At 39.1% G+C, this 25,336-nt stretch overlaps 1 protein-coding gene across 1 annotated transcript in view; it reads right to left on the minus strand.

Moving 5' to 3' along the window:
* LOC122794350 (macoilin-like) overlaps positions 1-25,336 on the minus strand; it is a 990,560-nt gene that overhangs the window by 432,510 nt on the left and 532,714 nt on the right. The window contains exon 6 of the mRNA XM_044062667.1: positions 18,179-18,635. Coding sequence (XP_043918602.1) covers positions 18,179-18,635 — 457 coding nt within the window. The remainder of the gene's footprint in view (positions 1-18,178; positions 18,636-25,336) is intronic.

Consider the following 25,336-nt stretch of genomic DNA (forward strand, 5'->3'; position numbering starts at 1 on the left):
AGAATCTCCAACCAGACCAAATAAAGATGGTACCTCTGCTACCATCATTGATTGAATCCTAACAACTCTCCCGAACCTTACCACCAAAGCCGTAACATTACTTGATCCTCTCAGAGATCATCTACCCACCTTTGCCAACTGTCTCCCATTTCCACTGCATAAACACCACTAGATCCAAACCCACAACCTCTCCTCTTCCAACCCTCTAACTTTCTCCGAATGCTTAAAGCATACTGACTGGCCCCATGTAAAAACCCTTCTTCTAGATGATGCTTTTTCCTACTTTAACCACTCATTCCTAACCCTTCTCAATCAGCAAGCCCCCCTCAAACCAAATGCATTAAAACCAATCCCTGTCCATGGTTATTAAAAGATATTAAACTAGCCTTGCACCAGTGGAACAAAAAATGGAAACAATATCAAAAACATAAAAACCCTAACACCCTCCTAGAGTATAAGCAACTACAAAACTCCACAAAAAAAACTAATAATTAAAGACCACAAAGCTCACTACTCCAAACTCCAGTCCTTGCACTCAACAAATCCCCAAAAATTCTGACACTCCATCTCATCCATGCTGCATCGTGGCAACAAAGCCCCTGCCCAGACCCCAACCTCTCCAACTTTGAAACAGCCAGCCAGTTCAACTCATTCTTCATAGACTGCATAGCTAAACTATCAGCCTCCTTCCCACCCCCCTCCTCCACCACCACCCCCTCCTGCCCCAACCACCCCAATCATCAACCTTCCTCCACATCATTCTGCCTCAAACCCATCCCCACAAGCACTATAAAAAGTATAAAAAGACTTCTCCTCAAACTCAAACCCTGTCGCAATGCACCCGACAACCTTCCACCCACCTTCCTCAAACAATCTGCAGACAGCATTGCTTATCCCATCTCTATTGTTATAAATGGATCCATACAAGAATCATACATCCCTTATATCTGGTGCCATGCTTACATCATCCCCCTCCACAAAGTTAGCAAAAATACTGATACAACCAACTTCAGGCCTATTTCCATCCTTTCCCTTCTTTCTAAAATACTAGACAAAACAATACAAGCACAACTCATGGCACACCTAACACTAAACAATCTCCTCTCCCCTATCCAACATGGTGTCCGCCCTGGCCACAGCACCATGACTGCCCTTCTTTCCTTTCTTGAAACCATAAACCTCGAACACAACTAAGGCAAGTTCGTATCCACACTTTAACTAGATCTGACAAAGGCTTTTGACACCATCTCACACACCCTACTTATATCTCAACTGTCCACCCTACACCTCTCTCCCACCACCATCGCCTGGTTTTTCAGCTACTTGTCCAACCGCCAACAAGCTGTCCAATGGAAAACTTCAACCTCCCCCTTCCTTCCCACACCCACAGGTATCCCACAACTTTCTGTTCTTGGCCCTCTTCTCTTCAACCTTTCCTTAACAACTTTCACCAATCCATCCCAGACTCATCTATCATCCAATATGCAGATGACTTAACAATCATCTGCTCAGCCTTCTCCCTCCGAGCTCCTAACAAATAACCAATTTGCCTTCTCCAAAACAGAAACCTGGAAACCTGGATGCAGTCTAACCATCTGTCACTAAATGCAAATAAAACCAAACTAATGTTTTTTCCCCTACCTAAAAACTCCATTGACAAATCCACATTCACCACACAGAGCCAAAACAACACCCTCCTTGAAATTGTTCCCAACACCAAGCATCTTGGCATAATTATAGGTTCATAGGTTCATAGGCAGGTACTAGGCTATCTGCCCAAGGGCATTTATAAGCCTAGCCAGAGTGTGTCAGCTTTTGCCGCCCCATTGATTAATTAACTGAGCCTCTGTCAAGAAGACCCAATGAAGTGATCCCAGGGGTGTATTTTCTGTTATCCATCCACTCGTCAAGGTTTCTCTTGAAGAGTGTTAGTGAGGGGCTCTGCCTAATGTAGATAGGAATTTTGTTCCAAAGCATGGGGAGTCTCTGTGACAGGAATCTTTCTCTCCAGCATGCTCTATTTATTGTTGTGGCGAGGTTTAGCTCACTAGAGCAAGTGGCTCGCAGTGACTTGGATTTCTTTAGGAGGAGCATGTCCATCAATTCTGAGTTGGATGTGGCTTTGTAAGTCAGGCAGAGATCACCTCTGAGTAAGCGATATGCCATTGAGTACAGCCGGAGTTTTTCCAGTCGGGCTGCATAGGACATATGTTTGAGGCAGTAATCCTCTTGTCGAGGTACTTTTGTGGTCTTTCCAGCTGTTGGAAGTGTCTTGTGAGGTACATCCCAAATGGGGCATTGTACTCTATGCTGGATCTGATGAGTGATGAGTAGAGGGGCACTATAACCTCTTTATTTCTAGATGTGAACCCTTTAGTAATTAGATGGGCTACATAGAAGGATTTCCTAACTACTTTGGCAATATAATTGTCAAAGGAGAGATTACTATCTACCTGGGTCCCCAGATCTCTTATTACCTCTTCTGTATTAAGGGGGCTGCCACCTATGTGGTAATTCGTGGGTGTTTTGTTTTTCCCAAATGGGATGACTATGCATTTTTTGGCATTTAGCTTGAGACCATGACTTTGACACCAGGTGTTCGTCTCAGTAAGGCCCTTTTGGAGAATGTCCGTGTCAGCCGGAGAGTCAGTTATGGCTCCCAGTTTGCAGTCATCAGCGAACTTGGTTAGCCGTAGCCCTCCTGTGTTTGCCTGTACTTCTGAGAAGTTTATGCCAAACAGTAGGGGTCCCAGGACTGAGCCTTGTGGGACACCACTTGTGACTGGTTTAGAGTCGGACCTGGAGCCGGCTATTCTTACTGTGTGAGTTCTGTCTGTAAGCCAGTTGGTAATGCATCTCATGAAGTAGGGGTTTATGTTCAGGCTGGTGAGTTTTTCTATAATTCCCAAGTGGGAATGGTGTCAAAAGCCTTGGAAAGCTCAAGGTAGGCTGTGTGAACCACCTTCCCCTCATCTATGGCCTTGAGGACTGTCTCAAAGAAGTCAACCAGGTTTAGTAGGCATGATCTGCCCTTAACAAAGCCGAACTGGGTCGGGTCAAGTGTTTGGAGGTCCCAATGTCTTTGTTAATGAGTTCCATGATGATGCGCTCCATAGCCTTGCAGACCAGGCTAGTCAGGCCTATGGGGCGATAGTTACCAGGGTCAGTTGTGGCCCCTCCTTTGTGGAGTGGAATAACCGTTGCTGTGCACCATTCTATGGGCACGTAGCCTGTGGAGAGGCTGAGGTTGAACAGTGTGTTTAGGTGGGGGGTTAGTTCGTTCTGTAGTTCGTGTAAGACGCAGCCTGGGACACCATCTGGCCCCATTGATGCTGTGCTTTTGGCTTTTGAAAGGGCTGTTTTCACCTGTGCGTCTGTGATTTACGGGACACTACACTTTTCCGGTATTGTTGTGGGCCCTTTTGGGGGTGAGAGGGGGGTGAAGTTTGCACTGAATCTATCTGCCAGGATGTTGGCAATATCAGTAGGTTCAGTATATTTTGTGCTATTTTGCACTAGCTCAGAGCATATCTGTGAGTTGCCACTTAGATTCTTGACATAGCTAAAGAAGGCTTTGTGGTTATCTTTCGAATCCTTGGCTATTTTTCTTTCAAAATTAGCCTTAGATGATTTTATGAAGGACCTTAGTTTCTTACTGATACTGATCAGGGATGTCTTTCCTTCTTGGGATTTGCTTTTTTCTGAACTAGTTTCCTCCTTCTATTGTACAGCCTTTTATTGATGAAGAACTAAAATATGACACTCACATCCACTCCACAATCAAGAAAATCCACCAAAAGTTACGTCTCCTCTACAGGCACAACCACTTCCTAAGCCACTCTACTCGTCAAACTCTTGCATCCACCTTCTTATTCCCCTCCCTTATGCATGGTGCACCTCTTTTCACCAATCTCCATCTTGGTCTTTGGTCCAAACTTGAATCCTGCTACCACAAGATCTCCAAATTTGCAACCAATTCAAAAAACTCATCCCACGACTGCCACTCCCTTCTCACCCTCAGCTGGCTTGAACTACCCAACTACCTCATCTACCTACAACTCAACATTGCCCACAAGCTCATCTTTAAACCTGTCAACTGCCCAGCTCTCGCTACTTCCTTAAAATTTTACATTCCCAACTGCTCACTCAGATCCAAAAAACAAAATCTTCTTCAGGTCACAAACCTGCATGACCTCCTGGCCATCTACAGCTGTCCCACTCCTTAGCTAAACAGTGGAACTCTCTCCCCACACACCTACGCAACCTACCTAACCATACAAATTTCAAATCTCAGCTACTCTTTCATCTTTCTTCTAAATGGGAATACCCTTGTCACGCTCCAACTTAAACCCCTCCCCCCTCACTCCACCTTGCACTGACTCATCTAACTACCTCTACTATTACTTCATCCCACCCAAAACAATCCCTCCCCTACTAAAAACTAATTTTCTCTCTAATATCTATTGCACTATACTCTTCAGTCTCAAATATATTATTATCCTCTCCATGCCTAATATTTTCCTAACCTACTAATGGCTAACAGCTATAGATTTTGAAATGTTAAACTTATAATTGAGTTTATAACAAAAATATTCACTTTATATAAATGTTGAAATTTCTGTATTGAATTATATCTTTTCATTTTTGTAACATTGTGACAAGCCGATTGCAAATATCATGGAGCTTGTCTGTAAATGTTTAATTAGCTGTATGAACTATGTCCTTTTGTAACATGTGAAATGTAACTTGCAATTATTGTGGAGCTTTTCTCCCCGGGCCTCCACTGAAAACGGGCTCTTCTTGGCCCAGTGGACTTCCTGGTCATCAAACTTAAATAAATAAATAAATAAATAATAAATAAATGAGGAATGTTTTATCTGCAACTCCCTCGTGCGGAAAATCTGCTTTGCGTGGTGTAGTTTCTTCAAATTTTCAAGTCTCTACCCATTGTTTAAAGTACGTATGTGACTCTATATTTACTATATCCAAGGCTCTTGCCACTGGTATTGTATTGAAAAGGTTTGCCTGGCTTCATTCTCAGAACCTCCCAGAAGATGTGAAAATTATATTTTAAATTCTCCTTTGACTAGAGACTCAGTTTTTGGACCCTGTGTTACAGTGGTTAGCCAAAAATGTGAAGAGAGAGGCAAAGCTCATATAGGGAATGCCTCTAAATTTTCAGCCCTTCTTCTCCAACTTTTACAAAAGATTTTCTGCTCCCTTGTACAGTTTTGGCAAGAAGCAAAATAAACACAAAATAAACAGTCTCAGCAAAATGCTGGTAAGCAGACATTTAAAAAACAAAGGCAGGGAGTTTCCAAGAGGAAAGCAAGAACCACCCACATGACAAATGACAGTCAAATAAGGCTGAATGACTATATAAGTAATTTTATCCCCTCCTCCCACTCTGGCAGTTCCTTATCCCTTCCAGAATGTCTGAATCTCCATTTTTCTTTTTGGCAACAAGTTTTTTCATAGAAATAGGCTCTGAGGCTGATTCAGCAAGATTACAGATGGTAATGGGAAGAAATTCCTCCTTTCCCGGGAAGTATTCCACATCCACCAGACTAAACTCCTCTGTTCCCTCCTGTCCTACAACGCAAGCTGTGTTGGGGGTAATTCAAATAGTTCCTCCTTCCAGTTTGGGAAAAGGCTTTTATTCAGGAATGTTTTTGGTATCAAATAAAGAAATGCTTGGAGACAAGCTCTGGACCTTTCTTTCCTAAACCAGTGTGTGATAGTACCCAAATTCAAAATGGTTTAACTTCACAACCCATTTCCCCTTGTTCTTCTTTTGAGTTTTTTGATTAACTTAGATTTAAAAGAGGTTTATCTTCACATTTCTGTTCACTCAGACTTCAGATGTTTCTTAATAGATTCATGGGTTTATACTAGGTCAACGACCACAAGGGTTTTTACAAGCCTAGCCATACAATCCACCACAGTTTGATCCCCAAATTGCCTATATGACGGGGTATGTTAATAAAGAGGTGGCTAAGGGTTATGTGGGAGGTATGTTTATGTTAGTTGGGGATTAATTTACTTACTGTCAACCTCTGTCCATCAGAGACATGGTGGCCAGACCGGGGGTGAGTTTGTGATTTCCCATCTAATGATCAAGGTTTCTTTTGAATAGGGTCAAGGATGAACTCTGCTTCTCATAGATGGGGAGATTATTCCATAGGGTGGAATTATTTGAGACATATCATTCTCTCCAGTGTGTTTCTTTATGTTGCAGGCAAAGTTCAGGTCCTTGGATCTAATGTTTCTGGTGCTGATTGCTTTGCAAATGTGCAATAAATCTATTAGAGCTAGATCTGAGGATGCCTTAAATGCTAGGCCTAGATCATTTCTCAGTAATCTTTAGGAGACTGAGTACACAGATAGGGCCTTAAGGTGATCTGTGTAAGACAGGTATTCATACTCTGGATTCTCCTGGTGAGGAAACTTTGAGGGCATTCCAACTGTTGCAAGTACCTTGTTGGGTACATGTCAAACGGGGCACTGTACTCAACGATGGGTCTGATAAGAGCTGAGTACAGTGGTACTATAACTTCCTTTGACCTGGATGCCATATCCTTGCTTATGTGTTGGGCTACATAGAATGATTTTCTTACTATCTTGGCTATGTGTTTTTTGAAGGCCAGAATACTGTTTACATATGTTCCCAGATCCCTAAATATCAGGTTAGCTCTTAGGGTGTTTTACCAATGCAGTAGTTAGCATGGGTGGACGATTTTCCAATGGGTACTACAATGCATTTTTGTGTTGAGTTCTAATCCATAGCTTTCACACCAGTCATTTGTTTGTGTTAGATCCTCTTGTAGGATGTTGCTGTCATGGGGGAATCTATGATAGCCCCCAATTTACAGTCATCTGCAAACTTGTTAAGCCAGAGGCCTTTGACATTCGTCTTTACTTCTGAGAAGTGGATGCCAAACAGGACCAGTCTCCTGGTAGAGGTGCTGTCATCAATCCTAACTTCTTGGATCCTATCTGTGAGCCAGTCAGCAATCAAGCAAGTTATGTAGGGTTTTTTGCCTAGTTTGAAAGTTTGTCAACAATACTGGAGTGGGATGTTGTATCAAATGCCTTGGCCCGGTCATGGTAGGTGGTATGTGCCATTTTCCCTCATCTATAGTCTTGGTGACCTTCTCAAAGAAGACTACAAATTTGAGTAAGCAAGATCTTCCCTTAACAAAACCAAACTGGGATGGGTCAAGTGTCTGTTTTTTTGCCAGTGCCCTTGTTCATTTCCATGATAATTCATTCCATAGCTTTGCATATCAAACTTGTCAGGCTGATGCATCTGCAGTTCTCAGGGCAGGTTGATGGTCTACCCTCATGAAGAGGGATGACCGCTGTGACCCTCCATTCACCTGGCATGTAACCTGTTTTGAAGATGTAGTTGAAGAGTGCTTCAAGTGGTCCTGCTAGGTCATGTTTTAGGTTATTTATGAGGCAATTGAAGATTTTGTCAGGGTCTACTGAAGCAGTGTTTTTGACCTTTTGGAGTGCACCAGGACATGCTCCCTCTAGATAGCTGGAGGGGATATGCTAGAAGGGATTTCACAGGGGATAGCGGGAGAGGAATGGGGGGTGAATTTAAAGCTAACTTCAGCAGCCAGTACATTCTTTATGTCACCCCAGTCAGTGAAGATTGTGCCATTTACCACCAGTTCTGCACACTATGTTTAAGGTTCCTGACATAGCTGAAGAAGGCCTTGCAACTGTCCTTAGCTTGGGAAGCTATCCTGATTAAGATTATTTTACTTGTCTGGATCACATTGTCAGTTCTCTGCCTTATGCTATGGGCCATCCACTTCTCCAGGAATGTTCACAAAGTGTCTAGCTCCTGTCATAGCCCACTACAGGCTATAGAGTACCCACATTTTTCCATATTTATACAGCTTGCTTATTTTTGCAGAATCTTTTTCAGAGTGCCAGAAATCTCTCACTTGGATGGGAAATCGCCTATACAATCTGGAATTCCAAAAAGAACATTCAAAAGTTGTTTTTGATTCCATCACACAGGATTGTGCACCCGGGGTGTCTGCTAGACACCTCAGTACAGAGCTTTACATCCATGGGAAACAAAATAGACCCATGTTTAGATCTGTTTCACAGATTTTCTACTCTTTTGGTCACTGCAAGAGAACACCTCAGAATTCTGGGTCTCATAGCATCTCTAATTCTCATGATACTTCTTGCAAGGTACCCCTTCTGACAAGGATGGAAAGTAATTGATAGGTCTGGGGAAAAACTATATGCTTCTGCAACATTAAGTTTTAGAATTTTGAATTGTCAGGCTCATACGTTAAAGTTTATTCTGACTAATTGTGAGAAAGTATGAACCTGACAAATATGATCACTGCTGCAGTAGCTGATACTTCTGTCCATCTACCTTGTTCTTTGGTTTGTTTTACATCCCAGGATGTGGACATTTTTTTTTGTTCATACCAATGTCCTCTCAGAGCTTAGCCTCCCTCTCTTAGATGGCATGAAAGCTCTGAAGGGGTTGCTACCCAAACCTGTCTTTTGGTCAGCTCAGCTCAAGCTGACAAACTGAGTGTGTGGAAGCTGCCTGGAAGCTTTGGAAGCTGTCTGGCTGTTATATCATGTGCAGTCTATAACTCATATAGCTTAGGCTACTGCAGCAGTGATTATTCATACATCTATTGTTATGGTAAGTTTACTTATACAACTGTAATTTATAGGATATTCTCAAGGAATAAAAACAACTAAATGATAAAATGAGTCCCAACATCAGTGATAGCAGCAACTCAACACTGAAAAAACACCAAATAAGAAATGCAAGACTGGAGTTTATTATTAACAGTTGAGCACTTTCAGCTGCTTGAGCCTTCATCATAACTAAATTAAGCTAAAATCATCCATTTAAATACCATACACTCAGGTCACGTGACTTAATTAAAATAGTTCAAAATAAGACCATGCCTCATCCCAAAACAAAATGAAAAAAAAGTGAAACAAAATAAACGTAATCAGTAAGTTAAAACAAATACTGAAATTCACTGAAAACATTGTTTACATTATTTACACTTACTCCTGTTCTGGTTCCTAGTGAGCACCTCCTTGTAATTAACATTATAATTAAACCCAGGTTTGCTATAAGCATACATTAAAATCAGCCCTTTCACTTCTCTGAACTTCAAGTTCATTATCCACGTCTCCATCAAAACTAAGATCAACATAATCTATGACCACAAAGAGAAATTATTGAAGTTAGAACAAAATAAAGAATGCTTACTCAGAGCATTTTCTGGATTTTTACCTTAATGGCGTACTGATGTTCATAAATTCTTTTTCTAAATTCTCTAGTAGTCTTACCAACATAAAAGGTGTCACAGGAATAACACTGAGCTAAATAAACCACATACCTGGAATGGCAAGTAAACAACCCTGGTACTGGAAAAGTTTACCTGTCCTAGGATTAGTGAAGAAAGTAGTCTCAGAAATAAACTTACATTGGGAACAATTGTAGCATGTACATGTTTCTTTTTCACCCCTCTTACAATTGTCATTAACCTCTCTCTCCATGATAGCTTTCAGTTTTTGGCTTTTTTATTAACGAATATAGGTTTATCACATACTACCCTCTTAATTTAGTCATTCACTTCAAAGATTTTCCAGTTGTTAAAAATAGCTTTCTTAACAGCATTACTATCTATAGTAAAAACCGTGGGCATTCCAAAAGACCATTCCTGTGGAGAATGGCTGTTACTTTTAATTTGTTCTATAAAAAAGTTTTCTGCCCCCAAAGTTTTTTCAACAATAATTTCTGGATGACCCCCCATTGAGAAATCTGTGATGCATATGTGATGATTGCATGAAAACTTTAAAAAAGTGAGTGCTAACATTGACCTTCTGAATAAAACATTCACTTCACTAGCAGACCCTTTCCAAATGAAAAAAATATGTCATTGATAAAGTGAAAATAAAAATACACTTTGTCAATTCCCTCTGTCAATGGTAAAATGTAAGTCTACCAATAGGCCATGACTAAACTGGTGAAATTGGGAGCCTTACGTGCACCCATCTCTACACCCTTCTTCTCATGGTAATAATGCCCTTCAAAGGTAAAAAAAGTTGTTAGACAAGACCTGGTCGATGTACTCCATAAGAAACTTGACTTCTCCAACAGTGTAATTGTTCTTTTTACTAAGCATGAAACCTGCCCATTCTATACCAATGTCGAGTGGATTAGAAGTGTACCAAGACTGAACGTCTACCGTAATCACCAAATTGTCAATTTCCATCTTAGTGTCTTTGATTTTCTCCAAGAAGTCATAGGAATCCCTGATAAAAGATGGAACTAAAGTTGGAACCATTGATACTGAAGTGAGCAGAGCCCTGTTGACAAATTTGGATACTGCCTCTATTTTAGACGTAGGTGCCGATACAGATGACCTATACGGATGTTGGTCTGCATTTTTATGTATTTTGGGCATACCAAACAACTTAGCCATTCTGATGTTCATATATTTTTTTTCTAAGTTCTCTAGTACTCTTACCATCATACAGGCATCACAGGACTAACACTGAGCTAACAGTTACAAAACTAAAGGTGACTTAGTGATAGTGTATTTAATCCACCTGTCATCAAGGTATTCGAGGAGTGTGAAAAATACATTAGAACAGTTTTAAGTAACACGAGCAGCAAAAATGTTTTTTAATTTGTCTACTGTTGAGAGACAGAGTTTAAAACAATTAAAGATATTAGGACCATGAAAGCAGATAAGGGGGGAGCAACAGTTATAGTAAATTGTTGTGATTATGTATCAGGTCTGTTTGCTTTATTAGGCGATGACACCTTTTATTCTAGAGTTACTAAATAAGATGTCAACAAGACGTACAGATACATTGATTTGTGGCTTTATAGTAATTTCATAGAAGGTGTTATTTCCACTAATGAATAACATTTTATTTTTCTCACCCTGAAGCCAAGAATGGCTAAATTGTTTGGTGTGCCCAAAATACATAAAAGTGCAAATGAACCTCTTTATAGGCCGTTTGTATCGGCGCCTAATTCCAAAATTGTCAAGGGCCATTGCTCACTTCAGTATCACTGGTTACATCTTTTGTCAGGGATTCCTGTGACTTCTTGGAGAAAATCAAAGAGGTTAAGATGGAATATAATGATTTGCTGGCTACTATAGATGTTCATTCTTTGTACACTTATGTTTCACATGACATTGGTATTGAATGGACAGGATTCATGCTTAGTATTCAAAATAGTCAAGGGTATAGTGATGGGTGTACGGATGTCTCCCAATTTCACCAATTTAATCATAGCCTGTTGGAAGCCTTACATTTATCATTGACAGAGGGAACTGAAAAAGTGTATTCTTATTTCCACTTTATTGATGACATATTTTTCATTTGGAAGGGGTCTGTTAACGAGTTGGAGTATTTTATTCAGAAGGTCAATGTCAGCAATGATTTTTTTTTTTTTTTTCAATTCATCTCATATATATCTAAGGGTTTTTAGATTTAGAAGTTTACAAAACTTAGGGTACCCACAGGTTAGACACTGATCAATTACAAGAATGTTTCATGTAACGCTTTGTTGCATTATTCAAGCATGTGCTCCCTTACATGAAGTACAATATTATCAAGGGACAGCTTGTTAGACTTAAAGGTTAACCACAGATGTGGATATTTATTTTTTTTGTTAAAGCATTGCATCAGATATTTCTAAACAGCGGTTATCCAAAAAGAACTGTTGAAACAACTTTTGGGGCAGAAAATGTTTTAGAGAACAAATTAAAAGTAACAGCCATTTTCCACAGGAATGGTCTTTTGGAATGCCTCTGTTTTTTACTATAGATAGTAGTGCTATTAAGAAAGCTATTTTTAACAAATGGGACATCTTTGAGGTGAATGATTAAATTAAGAGGGTAGCAGGTTGTGCTACAATTGGTTGTCTGTGGTGGGATCACCACATCACATACTGGCATTCAGTGGCGTGGAAACTGAACTCCTGTAGCTTGTAAACAGTGGTCATTAGAGAAGGTGTTTGTACTCTCAAGCAGCCACACAGTGAACATTCAGAGTTTCATATCACAATAGTTTTATTTATTTTTTGTTAGCTTAGTTAGTCAGGGAGAGCAGGCAAGGATGTTAGCAGAGGATTATGGTGAGCTGACAAAGAGCCATGTGGCTGAGATGTGCCAAGCCAAAGGACTGGTACATGCCAACCTGACTAAAGCAGAAATGATTGCAGCCTTAGTCACAGCTGCATCACAGACCAGCAACCAGAAAGACAGGCAGACTGGCCTTAGGGATGTACACCTTGTCAGAAAATGGACAGTTCAACTTTTCCTCAGAGGACTTAAAAATCCATCTGGAGTTAAAGAAACTGGAGGCCAAACATTTCAAATTAGAATCAGCAGTGAAGCTGCGGCATTTGGAGATCAAAGCAGAATCAGCAGAGAAACTACAGTGTTTAGAATCCAAAGAAAATGAGAGGCAGAGACAACATGAAAAGGAAATGCTGACTCTTTGCCATGGTCATGGAGATGATGTGGAAGGGAGTAATCGAACCCCAGAAGCAATAAAGGTCAATATATTTCTTCCACAATTTATAGAGGGTGATAATTTTGATAGTTTTATTCATATGTTTGAAAGGGTATGTAAATAGCATAATGTTGACCAAGGGCTCTGGGTACGGTTACTGACTCCCTTACTCCATGATAAAGCTGTAACTGTTGTTTCTAAATTGTCAGGTATTGATTGTCTATACTATAACCAAGTAAAAAATGTTTATTAGAGTGTTTTAAATTAACACCTGAAGCTTACAGAAAAAAATATTGTGAGGGATATAACAAGGTACTGCAGAACCTGTGAGCAGTGTCAAAAAGTAGGCAAGGCAGGAGAAAATGCCAAAGCTCCTCTGATGCCTTTGCCTGTGATTGAGGAGCCATTTCAGAGGGTAGCTATGGATATTGTGGGGCCTCTGAGTACCCCAAGTTCCACAGGGAAGACGTATATCCTAGTTGTAGTAGATTATGCTACCAATACCCTGAGTTGTTGGCTCTGTCCTCCATTGAGGCAGAAAAGGTAGCTAATGCTCTGTTAGAGATTTTCAGCAGGGTAGGTTTCCCAAGAGAATTACTGGCTGACAGAGGTTCCAATTTTATGTCAGACCTGCTGGCTTGTCTGTAGAAGCACTGCGGGGTGAAGCACCTAAAGACCACCCCTACCATCCTCAGAGAAATGGTCTTGTGGAGAGGTTAAACTCTACACTAAAGACCATGCTATGGGCATTTGCAGACCAGTTTAAGAGGGAGTGGGAGAAATATTTGTCTCATCTGTTGTTTGTTTACAGAGAGGTGCCTTAGGAATCCATAGGTTTCTCACCTTTTGAATTGCTGTATGGGCATCAGGTGAGGGGGACCTGCAGATTTGATTTGCGATGAGTGGGAGGGTGAGCGTAAATCCCACAAAAGGTCTGTTGTGGCATATGTCCTAAACCTCAGGACAAGGCTTAGGAAACTCATGGCCTTGGCCCAGGAGAACCTGGCAGGAGCCCAACAGCAGAAAAAGGACTGGTATGACAGGAATGCTTGAGCCAGAGAGTATGCTCTGGGTCAGCAGGTGATGATTCTCATTCCTGTCAGACACAATTAGCTGCAGGCAGCTTAGGAGGGACCCTTTAAAGTGGTAAGGAAGGTCAGTGATATTAACTACATGGTAGAACTGCTAGGCAGGAGGCAGGGGCACAAACTGTTCCACTTTAACAACATGGAACCTTACCACAATAGGGAGGCCCTGGTGCTAAGTATTTGCAGTAGAAGGCAGGGGGAGTCTGAGGGGGATCTATGGCTACAGCCAACCAGCCAGAAAAATCCCAAGTTACTATGGTGGAGCCTAGAGTTGCAGGCACATGATATGACAGTGCAACACTGTAATGGGGCCAGCATTGCCAAGGCAATCTCAAGACAGGGTGTGGGGTAATGTATTCCCAGATAGAATCACCCCTCTCAAGCAACATTTCTCAAGGGGACCTTGAAAAACCAGCTTGAGTTTTTGAATGGGGGGGGGGGTGATGAAAGGAGGTACTGCCAGCACAGCTAGCTGAAATTTTGTAAATAATTATACGTCATTTGTGTGAGTCTGTACTGCAGTGTTATTTTAAATATTTCCTGTGATTTTGAACACTGGTCTCACTGTGAACTGATATTTATTATTGTCTTGTTCTTTTACTATTTATTATTAAATATATTTAAACCTTTCATTGTTGTTAATCTTTGCAGAAACATTTAAGTTCTGAGAGTACTTACATATTTATTTGGTGACATGGTGTGCGCCACTCCTAACAGTCTTGCTGTTGTTCAAACTACCATTTGTATTAATATTAACTTCACTCAGTACATTGGGTACCCTTGAAAGAGCCTTAAGTTAGCAGACAGGAGTGTCTGGTGGCAGTCATAACTACCTTATATTTGGGCAGAAGGGCACATAGCTAGTAAACTGTGCCAGCCTTTCACAGGTGTGTGTGTGTGTGTTTGTGTGTGTGTGTGTGTGTGTGTGTGTGTGTGTGTGTGTGTGTGTGTGTGTGTGTGTGTGTCTAAATCAAATCTCAAAGAGTGTGTGTCTGCTACTTGGGCAAGGACATGAAGCACTGGTTGAACAGAGAGAGTGCTACAGGCCTTGGCTTGGACATTCAACTGAGTTTTTAACTCTATACCTGTGTCAGTGGGGATCTGGAGAAAGAGGGAGAAACCAGCCATAGACTGATTGTGGTCTCTGTGTGCTCTTAAGGGAAATTGCACTTGATGCAGACAGCTGCATCTAGAAATGATGTGTGTGGACCTGTCATCCTCTGAATGAACATCCCCCACTGTTGCCGGTGGTGAGAATTGAGGCTTCTTGATTACTGGTCCAGTGGAGGGTTGTCACAGAGGTGATAAACCTATATTTGTTAATAAGAAAGCCAAAACCTTGAAAGCTATCATGAAGAGAGGGGTTAATGACAATTGTAAGAGGGGTGAAAAGGAACACATAAATTCTACAATTGTTACCAATGTAGGTTTATTTCTGAGACCCTTTTTCACTAATTCTAGGACAGGTATAACTTTTCCAATACCAGGGTTGTTTACTTGCAATTCCAAGTATGTGGTTTGTTTAGCTCAGTGTTATTCCTGTGATGTCTTTTTTGTTGGTAAGACAATTAGAGAACTTAGAAAAAGGGGCTCCTATCATGTCATCAAACTTTTACAAGTTTGAACCACATATGGTCGAGACCATAAGTTTGAATTTGTAAAAGTTTGAGTGTGTGAATGGAAATCTCCATAAGCGGAGGTTTCCATTCTGTTCAATGTGGTGTGATCTTGGGGTTGATATATTTAAGTAGTGGGGGCGGGTGTGGGAGGGTGCAGGGGGGCTTGCCCCCCTGCTTACAACAGTTTATTTTGTTGTCCGTTGTGTTTTTTCTTTTTTTTAGGTAGTCAAAGTTATGTAATTTCGAACATAATGATTCGACCATTAGGTGTTCAAAGTTACGTAACTTCGATTATGTGATATAGACCCTAGAAAAAGTATTTATGAACATAAGTACACCATTAAGGTAAAAAATCTAGAGAATGCTTTGAGTAAGCATTCTTTAATTTGTTCTAACTTAAATAAATTTCTCTTTGTGGTCATAGATTATGTTAATCTTAGTTTTGATGGAGACAGAGATAATGAACTTGAGTTAAGAGAACTGAAATGGCAGATTTTAATGTATGCTTATAACAAACCTGGACTTAATTATAATGTTAATTACAAGGTGGTTCTCACTAGGAACCAGCACAGGAGTAAGTGTGAATAATGTAAACAATGTTGTTTTCAGTGAATTTCAGTATTTGTTTTAACTTACTGAATACGTTTATTTTGTTTTGGGGTGATGCATGGTCTTACTTTGATTGAATTGTTTTAATTAAGTCATGTGACCTGAGTATAAGGTACTTAAATGGATGATTTTTGCTTCATTTATTTCTGATGAAGGCACAAGCAGTTGAAAGCACTCAACTGTTAATAATAAACTCCAGTTTTGCATTTCTCATTCTGTTTTTTTTTTGTTTGTTTTTCAATATTTTCAAGGAATTCCAGGAAGTTTTCCGGATCATCTGGGGCCACAAAAGGGATAGGTAGCAAGGTATAAATTGAAATTCTGAATTACCTAGTGTGAGCTGAAGTTCAATGAACTTCCTGTGGAGGCAGTCATGGGTTATCACTTTTAGAATGGATAAAACCCCTAATGAACACTGACACCTCCACCATTATCAGTGGGCTTTATGGCAAGATAATCATGGAATGCTGGCATGCATGAAATGCTATCATTACCCTTGAACCATTTTTTCTGTGATTACATGAACATTAATTTTTGTTCAGATGAAGAAGTGCCTCCAGATTGACTAGTTTATTATTATGACACCTGGGGCTTAGAAGGTCCACCTTAATGGTGTCCAGTTTCTGATTCAATTTATTAATTAGGTTAGTATATTCATTAGATGAACTCTGCCTTAAAAGCCACAGTGGGGAAGCAAAGGCATTGGCCAGTATGTAGAAGCCCTTGAATGTAAATGCAAACCATTCTTTTCAAAACAAGTAGGACTGTCTGTCATATCATCCCAAGAAGATACATAGTGGATACCTCTCCACCCCCCCATGAGAACAGCTACTATGCCAGTTGTTGAATGCAACTGTCTTTTCCTTGATGCCAGGCATCATTCTGTTTGAGTGGAGGATACCACTCAAAACCGAGTCTTTTTGTCATTTATGATGATGATGATGATATGGCCAATTACCTCCCAAGACTTTACTCATCATAATCAGGAAGTACTTCAAATATAATCTAAATCCTCTCTTTAACTTACAGCAAGAAAACAAATCCTATTAAATAAACAAAAATTAAAAAAAAATCTTTTTTTATGCTCATCAGAAGCTAGCTTTTGTAGCCCAAAACTTGTAAATGGTATGCAATAAGAATTAACAGGTAGAAGCACTCAACCACCTGTAGTACCCATGATCCAGATGGACCTCCCAGTTAAATTTCTAATACCACATAAGCACAGTAAGAACTAAACTTAACAAACACATTTTTTGCTTTTGCAAAGTCTTTCACTTTTCATCCTCAGAAGGGAGTAATGCCATTGGGAAGAGCATTTCCCTTACCCAGTTAGTGTACTGAGTACCCATCATATCCACAGCTTCCAATATAGCACCTCTGTATACTGAGGAAAGATGTGCCCTTCGAATCCCACCACCCAAAGTTTCATAGTGCATTATCACTGAATCAAGAATCATGTATTTTTATCTAATACATTGTTTCCTTTCCCCAAAAGTGATCAAGACATTTTATCTCTTATAGTTTTACTTGCACCCATTTCAGTTCCCTGACATCAGCAGCATACTACTTTTGGGGTAATGAGTAGGCACCATACAGTTCATGGCCACCATCCTTTAGAGACAGACCTCTTTTTCCCCCGACGCATCTGTCTCCATCTCTTTCCGTTGGTTAGAAAGCCATGTGTAGATGTGTGCTTCCAGACGTCTCCAGTCCTTCACTAGAGTGCAAACATACTGCTAGGTGAGCTCACACCTTGAGTCTGTGTGCTCTTCCAGAAGGGTTATGCAGTAGCAGGACTCAACATATACTTTCTCCTTGTGACTGGTAAGACAGCATTTGCTGATCTTCCAAACCCTCCCTAGCTACCTCTTTCAGCAACTAGGTCAAATACAGGCTAACTGGGAAATAGTCAAATCAAAAGCCTTCAACTCCCACAGCTGACTGAAAGTAGCATCATGTTTTGTGTGTGATCTTGTTGTAGCTGATGACACAAGGCACACATATGAGTCCATCACATCCTCATAACAAATATATTCCAGCTACTCACTCCCATTCTTTAGCATCCTTGTCTTAAATGATACACCAACCAAATTTGAAGTCTCTTATGAAATGTGAGTGATAAGTCCTCACATGGCTACATCTATGCTTTTGAGAGTCACAAATTATACTAATTTATTGTAAGAAAAATTGATTTTGCATTTTACCTTCTACATGCCTAAGTCATCGTAGAGAAAGTAATTTTTACTTCAAGAAAACATCACTGTAAACAAAATTTCAGAAAACTTTTTGCAGGTTAAGAAACGTATTTAACACCAGTCTTACCTGAGCATTGATTCATTGTTGAAGTTTTGGTTGCCAGACAGCCCATTCTCTGATGTTTCCCGATTAGGACTGGGAGGTTTCATATTGCATTTCTGTTTCTTTTCACTTTTCACAGCAGAAATTACGCTACTGCTGACCATTCGCTGTGTCTTAGGAGAAGGGGGTTTGCAGTTTTTTGAGGATTTATTAACAGTGTCCTCCTGAGGTAGACTTTCAGTACTCCCAAATAGCTCCCAAGTCAAACTTTTACTTAAGCAGTTGTCTTTGTCAGTTTTATTGGCAGCAGGCAGCAATGCCTGAGAAACATGGCTATTCTGTTTTATGGCTTCGGTGTCCTTCCCCCTCTCTTTCAATTCAGTCTCCATGAAGGAAAGTAGGCATTTCTTCTCAACGATGCTTTCTCCATTTGGGTGTTGATGTTGCAAGCATTCAGTATTTGTCATCCACTTGGGAAGTGCTGAAAGTTCAAAATTTCATAAAAGATCCTTACTAATATTTAATGACTTAATCAGTTTCTTTTTAGTCAGTTACTTAAATGAAATAAACAGTCAGAGACTGACATCAGAAAGAGCAACATTCATGAATAAACCCAATAACCCCCTAACGAAGAAGACTAGGTTTCAAGCGGAAATATGTTTCTTTATTTACCCAGCCATGCAGGTTATCTGCTGTGCAGATAAGTAGAAGAACTGCAGCACTTAAAAGTCTGCATCTTTTCTGGATAATCACTTCACTTGAGAGGAAGTAAGATGTACCTCAGCACTTATGAGAAAAAGAAATATTCAGCCATGAAAACAATAATTATTATGGATGGTAGAATAACATGCAAAATTATCCTGAATTGGCTGAGAAAAACATAACAAATCTTAACTTGTTCCCATGTGAAATCTAAGATGGTGGTAGAAGAAGAATATTATTTACCCATTTACAGTGTTTTCCAAAACCTACCTATACCGTTGGAGATATGGCCACATAATGGGAAACTGTACTGATGGCATTAAGGAAAATTTGGTTTTATTTACATAACACAGCCTCAGGATTTTAATGCCAACCAGGAAAGTGAAGAGAAGAGAGACGTTATGGTATCATCTCCTTTCATCGATTTTTTTGTCAGCTATGAAATGCAGTTTCCCTTGTGACAAACTGCACTCGTTCACATTTGTAGCATGGGGATATATTTCCTTTAGTCTGACTGCATGTAAGAAGAGACCTATTTGCAAACACAAACCACAGGAACTTTGATTTCTGCATGCTCTCCTTGGGTCTGGTGCATTGCTGAATTTAATGATAAAAGGGACTGACTAAAATGGTGTTCTGAAATGAGTTATCAGCATGGATTGTGAAGCAAGAATAGTTATTTTTGACACCAACTGACAAATCATTGTTTGCACTGCCCCAGCCTGCAGCTGACTGACCTATAAGGGATAGATAAAAATGCTGTATCACACAATGACTCATTTATTACATATCATTGGACATCTGCCTTAAGATGGGAGGGGGGAATTGTGAAAGCTGCTTTTTTGTGGAACAAAGTGGTTGCTCTGCCTGCAATGTGTTTGAGGTTAGGGAGTGTAACTTTATGGAAGATGAGGAATACATGTAAAAGCTGCTGGAAAATGGGAAGTGAGGAGGTGGTCCTTGTGTGGCGAAGCTACACTTTGGATGACTACATTTTTTTGGAAAGTATGAGGGCACTGCACTTTCATGATGCTATAGGCATATGGGTGTCTGATTCTGGGAAGAATTAACAGTATTATAGATATGACAGCCTTTTGTAAAACTGGCATTTTAGGCAAGTAGAAAATAATTTCACCATTGATAAATGTAGCCAAACTACTAGTTTGCAAGTATATGTATTGCTCAGATTCTGCACTGAAAGCTATACCAAGGAATCATGCCTCACATGTGAGCATTGATTCCAGTCCTGGAAATGCAAACACCTAATGCAAGCCAAAAATATTGGAATCTTTTTTTAATATACTCTGCTTGTGAAGATTTCTCAAAACATAAAGCTTACTGCCTGCAAGGAAGACCTGTATGAAATGCTGGGGAACTATATGGGAGTAAATGAACAGGAATTGTACAACCCTATTCATATAACATGCATATAATGAAGCATTATTATAAACATAAAGCAGCAAAAATGCTATAAATTAAGCATGATTTTGGTGGTCATGAAAAATAACTGGAAGTCAGCTCAGGCAAGTGAAGGAAAATAAAAAAGACTTATGGTGGCAAACAGTCGGAAAACACATTCGGGGGTGAGGAGACTTTGTAAAATAGTGGCAGGCACCCCTGGCAAACAGCTTATGGAGAGGCTGAGAAATCTGTGAAAGACAGCTCAGAATATTAGTCAGGAGGAAATGGTGGTATGCTACCTGGTTGTGTCTTATTTTTTGGTTTGTGTTCTGTTTCAGCCACATGCTGGGCCAGGCTTTGTATGTAGTTCTCCTCTCCCCACTACAGGGACCAAATGTCAGAGTCCACCAACAAAAACACCAGATGCATGTGTTTTGTCCATATATGCTATCTATTTTCATTTTCTTCCTTCAAAACACTGAATTTGGGCCTTTTTTACATGAATTTAAGAAATGATCACTAAATTCCAGGTTCAGTGATTTATATTGTTGTCTCACAGTATTCTTTTTGAGTTAAATCTTCCAATGCAAGACTTTCGGGAATGTGTAAATTTGTTCAGGGACCGGACTGGCACTGTACAACAGACTTGAATATATGGGAAACAAAGGGTACAGGAAAGATGTAATGCATGAATAATGGCAGGAGTAATAGTGTATAGTCAAAGGAACATATTAGACTTCAAAAGCAATCGCACAGTTATTTTCTTTTTTTGTAATGCCTTCTTGAACACTGCTGCTTAATCCTGACAAAAAATGATTTACATTTGTGAAAAATATGATCTCATCTGTTTTCCCTTCTGCTGTATTGTTTACAATGCTGATCAGCTGTATTGTTAACTAATTCATGCACTTATTTTGTTTTTTGTTTAGTATTCACTGAACTAGTTTGCATTATTGCTGTCCTGCTATAGATAAAAATTACATGCATCTATCTGATGTGTAAGTCAGCCTGGACATTACTCAGTGTTTAATGGCAGCATTATAGAAAGGTTCACTTTTCTAGAAACACTGTCCGTACTCAATGTTTAGTGTCAGTATCACAGAAAAGTTCACTTCTAGAAACATTGTATGGAGTCAATGTTTTATGGCAGCATTACAGAAAAATTCACTTTTCTAAAAACTCACCACAAGCATATGAAACCATCAAACACTGAGAAGCAAATTTCATTTTCCTTAGAAGCAGCACATAAATCACTACAGAAAGTTCCTAACTGCTAACAGAAAAAAAAATTGTTAAATAGTTTGAGTTTCTTTCTGTAGCTTTCTGGGCTTAAGCAGTCTAGTAAATTAAGTGGTCCTCCCAAACAATCATAACTTTTTACATCAGTCTTGCTTCAAAATGCAAATCAGTGCACATATTAATGAGGTACTAATGTTACATTCAAATGATTACAGCTCTTAGGTTGTGAAACTCAACAGTTATTACTTGCATTTTATACTGTAACCAAGCTTATTGCAGGAACAACTGATATTTCATAAGACTAACTGCCTACACCAGCCATAAATGTCAGATGCCACCCATCTTAAAGTTAACATTTGAATATACATTCCCTTCAATTATCATTACTGTTATCACATTTTGCAACACAGTTTTCTTTCCTGATGAATTTAAGAATATATATGTGACATTTTCTTTACCAGAGGTTTAAGTACTGCTTATGACACCACAGCCATTGTGTTTGCAACAGGTATTAAATCTACAATTCATAAATATCACTAGCTTTAAAGAAAAGGAATCCATAATGAAAAAATAAGAGAGAAGTGTAACTGAAACTTTTGTTTCAATTACATTCAACTTACTAAATATCAGTAATAATAATAATAATAATAATAATAATTGTAATAAAGATAAAATGCAAGCTGCTTGATATGAAGTGATGTTTTCTTGTTTCCTCATAATTTTCTCTGAGTTATATGGAAGCAGACACATATAAATCCTAGTGATACACATGATGAAGAATTGCACTTAACAAGGCATTGTAATCTATTGATTTGGTGGGAGAGTAGGTGGTCTAGGTAGGCAAGTGCCCTAATCTGTAATTTTTTGTCTAACAGCTTAGAAAATAAAAACTTAATTTCTAACTCTTTTGCTAGATGGAGTAAATTATAGCAAGAGTATATGAAACAGGCTGATGACAAGTACGGCAAGGCTGTAACAGTAAACGTGAAAACTGAAGTGCGATTAGCCAGGGCCCAGGGATTGACAAGGGTTTTTTATGCTAAGAGCAAAACATTAAATTTTACTAAGGTAAGGGAAATGGTTAAATCAGAGTTAAGTAGCTTACAAATGATCTAGTGATAAAACTGGTTATATGATAGCAGTTTTATTCATTGGGCAAGAAGTTCCCAAACATAATTTCCCAAAGAAAAATTTCTAAGCCATAATTTGTCACAATGAATTTGTGGCTGAATGGGTAAGTTTTTAAAAGGATGGTCCAGAGCTTTGGAAGCTCAGCATATGCAGTAACTGAAAAAAACAATAGAGCAAGGTCTAAGCCTTCCAGCTGGTTAATATTCCTCCTCCTGGAATGCTATGTTTGGCAGTTTTTTTTCATAGATTCATACTAAGCTTATATCCCATAAAGACCATCAAGAATCTCGGCCACATCACCCAGTACTGAAAGGAGCTACCAGTGCCTCCCCTCAATTAAGTAGACTTTTTCTTCCTATTCAGTGAAAATTTGTAATCTCTCATCTAGCCATCTAGACTGTTTTTTAAAGGTTGCTAAGGAAGTACTCCTTTTGACAGGCATTTCCAGAAATGGGGATAAGTTGGGTTAGGTGTCTGTCACATCATCTAGTCTTGGTGAACATATCATGCAGGCTTATGTCTCTACAGTGGGTGTTTGCTTAACCACAGTTCAAAGAGTGCTGGGTCATTCATAGCAGAGAACATCAAGCATAGATCACCACCTCAGGAGTCTGTGTGATCTGCATATATGATGCTGAATAGGGTGATAGAGCTCTTAACCTGTCAGAGTAACTGTGCCACTGAGACCACAGATATTTTTATTGAGAAAACAGAAGCACTGAGGTCCCTCAAGCTGGTCTAAGTATTTGATGAAGTACATACTGAAGGGGGGATTATATTCAATGTTGTGCCTAATAAGGGATGAATAAAGTGGGATTATAACTTCTTTGGACCGTGATAAGATCCTAGGAAGTTACTAGGCTATTGGCCCTGAGGCCCTTACAAGCCTAGCCAAGAATTTAGCTCATGTTCCAACAAGTCAGCACCCTATGTCACTGTCCAGCAGGGAAACAGGTGGAATTCCAGGGGTGTATTTTTTGTTCTCCATCCAGTTATCCAGGTTGTACTTAAAAAGGGTTAATGAGGTACTCTGCTTAATGTGGAGAGGGAGTATATTCCACAAAAGGGGGAGTCTCTGGGACACAAATCCGTCCCTCCAACAAGTTCTACTGATGTCACAGACCAGACCAAGGTTATGCATGCGGGTTACTAGAATGGAGCGTGACTTGCAGATGCTGCAAAGGATAAGTTGTACAAGGCAGAAAGATTTTGTAACCACCATAGAGACATGGTGGTCAAAGTAGAGACTGTTATCAGTATATGTAAACATGTCCCTGATGGCTATGCCAAATTTAAGTTGAGAATTATCGACATTGTAAGCAGTGGTGATGCTAAATTTACATAAGGAAACTATACTGCATTTCTTTGTGTTAACAGTAAGCACATGATTAATACAGCAAACATTTGTTTGGTCCAGCCCTTGTTGGATAATTTGAGTATCAGAATGCAATTTGACAACTGCCTGTAATCTGCAATCATCAGCAAAAATTTGGTTAACCATAGCCCTTGATATTCTTAATGATTTTCTACATAAGGATCACTGTTGCAGTAGCCTAAGCTATATGGGGTATATCCAGCTGGCACCAACCTGCTTCCAAAGCTTTCAGAGCACCTTCCATGCACTCAAATTGTTAGGTTTGGGAGTCAAGCCATTCAGAGCTTTCCAGCTGCTGAAGATAGCATTTCTCTGTGGGCTTTCAAGGTTTGAAGGTCCGCTAACACTGTTCAATTGCTGGACAGATAAGTTCTCTTTGGGGCAAAAAATATTTTGACCTTTCTTTCTTTTATTTATTTATTATTTTATATATTTTATTAATTTTACAAGAATAAACAGATAGTTATATTAAATTAATAAAGAGAGAAATAACATAAAAAAGGTTAAGAAACAAAAAACACTATTCATCAACCTGTAACTATTTACATCAGGCACCTATTGTATAAAAAACAGCAATTACATTTCCAATTAATAACAGTTCAGCTATTCTTTGTTTAACAGTTATTTTAGTTTCATCCAAGAATTATATATAGGTGTAATTCTAGTAGTCCTTTTTTTTGATGGTCATCAATTCTAAACGACATACCTCATTCTTAATAGAAAATTCATTAAAAAAGCTAGAAGAATCACTTTTCCAATTTTTTGTTATGACTTTTCTTGCTGTTGATGGAATGCTCCATAAAATTAGATATTTTAGTTTCGTAACACACTTAGGTACAGGAACATTAAATAAAATCAAAGATTTGGTTAATGAAAAATTATCTGAAAATAAAGACTGTAAAAAATATTCACTTCTTCCCAATAAGATTTAAGTATAATACAATCAAAAAATGTACATTGACAATCAGCCTTGAAATCTACTTTACATCTCCAACAGACTGCTTTTGTCTTGGAAAACAATTCAGTTTTGTGTGGAGTAAAAAAGGATCTGCAAAGAAATTTCCAAGAAAAAAATTAGCCATCTACGAGAGCTAGTAGGTTGTTTAGAGGATAATAAAATTAGTTTTTTATCTTCCTCATGTGGAAAATCATTATTAATTTGTTTAAAGTAAGACCAATAGCCATCTTTAATACATACCTGTTCCATTCTAATCACTTCATACATTTTGATAAAAGTCCTTTACCAGACATCTCCTGCTGTATTAAAAGACATAATAGGTCAATTAATTTAGGAGTAGAACTTCTTGTTTTTGGTTGCAAGAATAAGTCAATTA

Source organism: Protopterus annectens, chromosome 2.part1 (assembly GCF_019279795.1).
Source record: "Protopterus annectens isolate FY-2018-M chromosome 2.part1, PAN1.0, whole genome shotgun sequence".
NCBI lineage: Eukaryota > Metazoa > Chordata > Ceratodontiformes > Protopteridae > Protopterus > Protopterus annectens.